Here is a 4,690-nt window from a genome sequence, read left to right as displayed (position 1 = left end):
CAGTGGAAGCCCCGCCCCCTCCGTCAACCTGTTCTGCTGTCAGAGGGTTGATGAGGTCACTTTGTTTCCTGTGATGTCACTTTGTCACCTGACACGTGTTTGTTTACTTGTTTACATCCTTTCAATGTTTACATCAATAACAGGTTCCTTTCTGCTGCTTGAGACGTTTTTCTGTTTCTGAAACTCATTTTTCTAAAACATAAACTTTGCAGGTGAAGCTTTTGTGATCAAATAATTAATTTATTCGTACAAGTTTGTGTGTTAAAGTTTAAAAGTTTAATCTCTAGATTTCTTTTGAAATCGTGATTTGTCCAAAGTTAAATGTTCAAATAAAGTAAAGAACAGGAAATGATTTGGATCTTCTCAACCTGAGGAAGTTCAGTAATTAGTCACTGATAAAAATCGTCTTTATTTGACCTTCAGCAGCTCAGAAACATTCACGTGTTTATTGCAGAGGTTAGAAAACTTTAATTTACAGTCGATTCCCTCAAAACTTTCCTCAAAATTCGGTTCTTTATCAAACCTCGAGTAGTTTCAGCTGAACAGCAGCTGATGGTTCAGAACGGATCCGGACAGTTTGTGGGAAATGATGTGAACCAACTGGTTTATAGATTTGGCACAAAGCGTCCCCATAGCAACCGTAACACCATCCTTCAGAGTAGAAAACAATCCGAGTCGCTGTCGATTCAACAGAAAAGATCCAGTTCAGAGGTCACTGGTTTCACTTAGAGCAGAAATATTCACTCATTTATATTCTGTTCAGAAACGTTGGATGCAAATTAACGTGAATGTATCCTGAACGTATCAGCAGCTCATCCAGAAACAGGAGGACTAGTCTCAGCTAACGCTAACTAGCAAGAGCTAGTAGCCATCTGTGAAGCTAACAGATGTTTTGGGAACAGAACAATTACTTTTGTACATGTTAAAGTCCCAGAATCAGAATGTGCTGAAGCTGAAACAGACGAAGCACATCTAAATCTGATCACAGTGGAGAGAAACAACACAGTGGTGCTAAGAGCTAACTAGTCTAGCATAGACGTCATCTTTAAGAAGGTCCAAACATACAAATTCTATTTTTACCAAACTCATAATCATCCCATAAAGTTACACAAATATATAATCACTGCAGGTTTGCTAAATTCTCTCTCTTTTTCACTCTTTCTGTAGTTACTGCTCCTGATGACGGTGTAGCTTCTGACTTTAGCGAGGTTGTTAGCTGCGTAGTCAGCATCAATCTGTGACTTCAGCTGCGTAGTTACCTTCTGTCTGGGACTTTAGCCCACTAGTTAGCTTCTATCTGGGACTTTTGGCCGAATAGCTAGCTTCTGTCTGGGACTTTAGCCTAATAGTTAGCTTCTGTCTGGGACTTTAGCCAAATAGTTAGCTTCTGTCTGGGACTTTAGCCGAATAGCTAGCTTCTGTCTGGGACTTTAGCCTAATAGTTAGCTTCTGTCTGGGACTTTAGNCCAAATAGTTAGCTTCTGTCTGGGACTTTAGCCGAATAGCTAGCTTCTGTCTGGGACTTTAGCCTAATAGTTAGCTTCTGTCTGGGACTTTAGCCCACTAGCTAGCTTCTGTCTGGGACTTTAGCCCACTAGTTAGCTTCTGTCTGGGACTTTAGCCCACTAGTTAGCTTCTACCTGGGACTTTAGCCGAATAGCTAGCTTCTATCTGGGACTTTAGCCAAATAGTTAGCTTCTGTCTGGGACTTTAGCCGACTAGATAGCTTCTGTATGTGCCTTTAGCCAAATAGTTGTAACTATTTGGCTAAACTATTTAGGCTAAAGTCCCAGACAGAAGCTTCTGTCTGGGACTTTAGCCTAATAGTTAGCTTCTGTCTGGGACTTTAGCCTAATAGTTAGCTTCTGTCTGGGACTTTAGCCNAATAGTTAGCTTCTGTCTGGGACTTTAGCCTAATAGTTAGCTTCTGTCTGGGACTTTAGCTGACTAGTTAGCTTCTATCTGGGACTCACTGACCGAGCTGTGGTCTGGATGAGCTGTTTTCTGAACACTGATATTTTGCAGCCAGTCTGGGCTGCGAGGAGAAAACCGGAGACAGTAACATGAGTTTTGGCACCAACATTCATCATCAGTACAAACTATGAACAAACTGCATACAAACACTGATTTAGTACCAAGTTTAAGGGAACCAGGTGGAGAAATGACGTGTTACTGAAGAGCCAGCAGCAGAGTGTCAGTGTGTTTGTGGAGTGTTTCCATGAGGTCACGTGGTCCAGAAGAACATCCTGTCCTCTCTGGTTCTGTGCAGCTTATACAGTCTCAGAGGTTCTTCAGGGACTCCATGTAGTGGAACGTGGCTCCTAAAGCCCAGCTGGTCTCCACCTGGTTGATGGTTCTGGCCAGCTGTCACACACACACAGGACGGTCAGAACCACCACAACCCACAGGCAACCAAAGAAGTCATCAATAAGACTGATCGATAATCAAAGTGATGACTCGCTGAACCTCTGCTGGTCCAGGTTCTGGTGCTGCTCACCTTGAACTGCTTGCTGGGGGGGAATCCGAGCTCCTGCAGCAGCACTGAGATGTAGACCAGGTCCAGACAGAGGAATGGACTCTGCAGAGGACTGACGGAAGAACCGCTGCACACTGCAGAACAAACACCACATCCAGCACCGGTTAACAAAAGGCCCGGTTCAGTCCAAAACCCTGCTGGTACCAACATTAGCTCCAGACTTACTTTAAACCCTGAAATCAGGAGGAAACTTTCCAACATCATCGATAGAACAAACTTCACTGAATAAAGCAGCACAGTGATGCTAGCAGCTAACTAGCTTAGCATGGCTGTCTTCTGCTAACATACAAAATAAGATCTCATCAAATATTTACTAAAAATGTTAAACTGCAACTTCACATCTTACACGATTAATGCAGGTTTGTAAATGTTGTCTGTGAATAAAATCACATATTCAGCCAGAAAGTATAAAAACGGAACAGTTGGATTGTGAACTTTCCGACAGTGTTTGAACGCCTCATCTGTGACGGACGGTTTCATCACAGCAACGAACCAAAGCTGAGCCCAAAGTTTGAAACTTTCAGAGAAAAAATAGACAAAAATTAGGCTTTTGTTCTGACAGCATTCAGTGAAACAGAAGACTGAGCTCCTCGGCACCTCCAGCAGGAGACCAGAACCAGCTACGCCTCTGTGGAGACAGCGGGTCCAGGGTCCAACATCTGGGGAACATGCTGGGTCCAGAAGTTTACCTTCTATCATACAAACATAACAAAAGACATTCAGCTTTTTCTTTTCTCTCTGGTCTCCGTGGTTCTGAGTCCGGCTGACAGAAGACGTCCAACTTCTCTCTCCTTCTTCATGTGGTTCTGGTTCCACGGAGCTGCAGGACTTGATGTTGCACAGAAACATGGACCAGAAGCGGCTCAGAGTTCAGAGACGTTTAGTTTCATCTTTTCTCTAGACTCCTGGTTCTGTTTCTGGAGCTGATCTGTTCCGGTCTGGGTTTCATCGCCACAGTGTGAGGACGGGTTCTGTTCTCAGCTGGACTCTGCTGCTCTGTTCACTATCAAAGTTCAGCTTCTTTGACTCTTGTCACAATAACAACAGCGGGGCGGGTTGAGCCGGCGTCCCACGTCCAGGCCTCCGGTCCCGATGGGGAGGTCATGGGTTCTGGTCCCGCTCATGGCCCTCTCTCACCCGTCCTCCATCCACTCTCCAATAAAGGCACAAAGGCCAAAAAATAACTACAAAAACAACAACAGTGGGTAGAGTCGGAGCTCTGCAGCCAGGGGGCGCCGTCTCACCTCTTTTGGCGGCGTCGATGTACGTGGACACGGTGATGGTTCCTCCCTGCTGCTCATCTGCAGAACAACCCAGAACCAGGTGTCGTTAACGGATGAGCTCAACGACTGGAACCAATAAAAACGCTTCAGTGTTGAAACATTAAAAGATAAAAATAGAATCCAATCAATAAACAAAAGCTACAAAACAAACAGCAGAAAAATAAAACGATTGAACGAGAAAAACTGTCATAAAACAAAAATAATCAGATGAAGTAGAAAAGCTGCGACTGAACCACATGCAGCCAATCAGAGGTCACGAAGAGCAGCAGCTTCCTACCGATGGCGGCGAGGTCCACGGCTCGGTCGTAGTAATACGAGAACGCGTAGAAGTCCGTGTCCGTCACCTCCGACGCCTTCATCACCTTCCTGTACAGAACCTTCTCCACTTTGGTGAGGCACGCCTGGTAAACTGGCTCCCCTGAAACACAAGCACAAAGGTTCCTACCTGCTCCAGCTGCATGAAGGGGGACAGCCGGCCAATCACGTCGCTTTACCTGCTTTCTGTCCCCTCACAGTGTAGATGATGTCAGCGTGCTCCCAGCTGCCGGAGAACTCAGGAGGAAGACAAGGACTGACCAGCTCAGTGCTGCCCCCTACTGCACACACACCAGAGACACACAAGGTTCTGTTACTGCTCCCTTCAACTCTGAACCCCGATTTAATCGGACTTCTGCAGCAACTTACAGAAAGACGCTCATGTCAAGATTAAAACAGATCTCGGCCAAGAGCAGAGGGCGGTACCGCCCAGCCACATCAGGGGGTTAGCCAGATATGCTGGGCCTGAAGTCAGAGTTCTCAGCGTCATCAAGGTGGCTCTCTTTTTACCTGCCAGGTCTCCATGGTAACTGATGCTGTGGAGCTAGGTCTCCAT

At 45.6% G+C, this 4,690-nt stretch overlaps 1 protein-coding gene across 1 annotated transcript in view; it reads right to left on the bottom strand.

Moving 5' to 3' along the window:
• Positions 1 to 385: 385 nt before the first annotated feature.
• entpd6 (ectonucleoside triphosphate diphosphohydrolase 6) overlaps positions 386 to 4,690 on the bottom strand; it is a 25,365-nt gene continuing 21,060 nt past the window's right edge. The window contains exons 9-13 of the mRNA XM_008298313.1: positions 4,314 to 4,412; positions 4,097 to 4,237; positions 3,781 to 3,837; positions 2,498 to 2,610; positions 386 to 2,364 (exon numbers count right to left, since the gene is read on the bottom strand). Of these exons, the coding sequence (XP_008296535.1) occupies positions 2,281 to 2,364; positions 2,498 to 2,610; positions 3,781 to 3,837; positions 4,097 to 4,237; positions 4,314 to 4,412 (494 nt within the window). The 3' untranslated portion in view covers positions 386 to 2,280. The remainder of the gene's footprint in view (positions 2,365 to 2,497; positions 2,611 to 3,780; positions 3,838 to 4,096; positions 4,238 to 4,313; positions 4,413 to 4,690) is intronic.

The sequence above is a fragment of the Stegastes partitus genome, unplaced genomic scaffold (genome assembly GCF_000690725.1).
Source record: "Stegastes partitus isolate 25-593 unplaced genomic scaffold, Stegastes_partitus-1.0.2 Scaffold1304, whole genome shotgun sequence".
Classification (NCBI taxonomy): Eukaryota; Metazoa; Chordata; class Actinopteri; family Pomacentridae; genus Stegastes; species Stegastes partitus.
The sequence above is the reverse complement of the archived record's forward strand: the minus strand, read 5'-3'. Positions and strand labels throughout refer to the sequence as shown.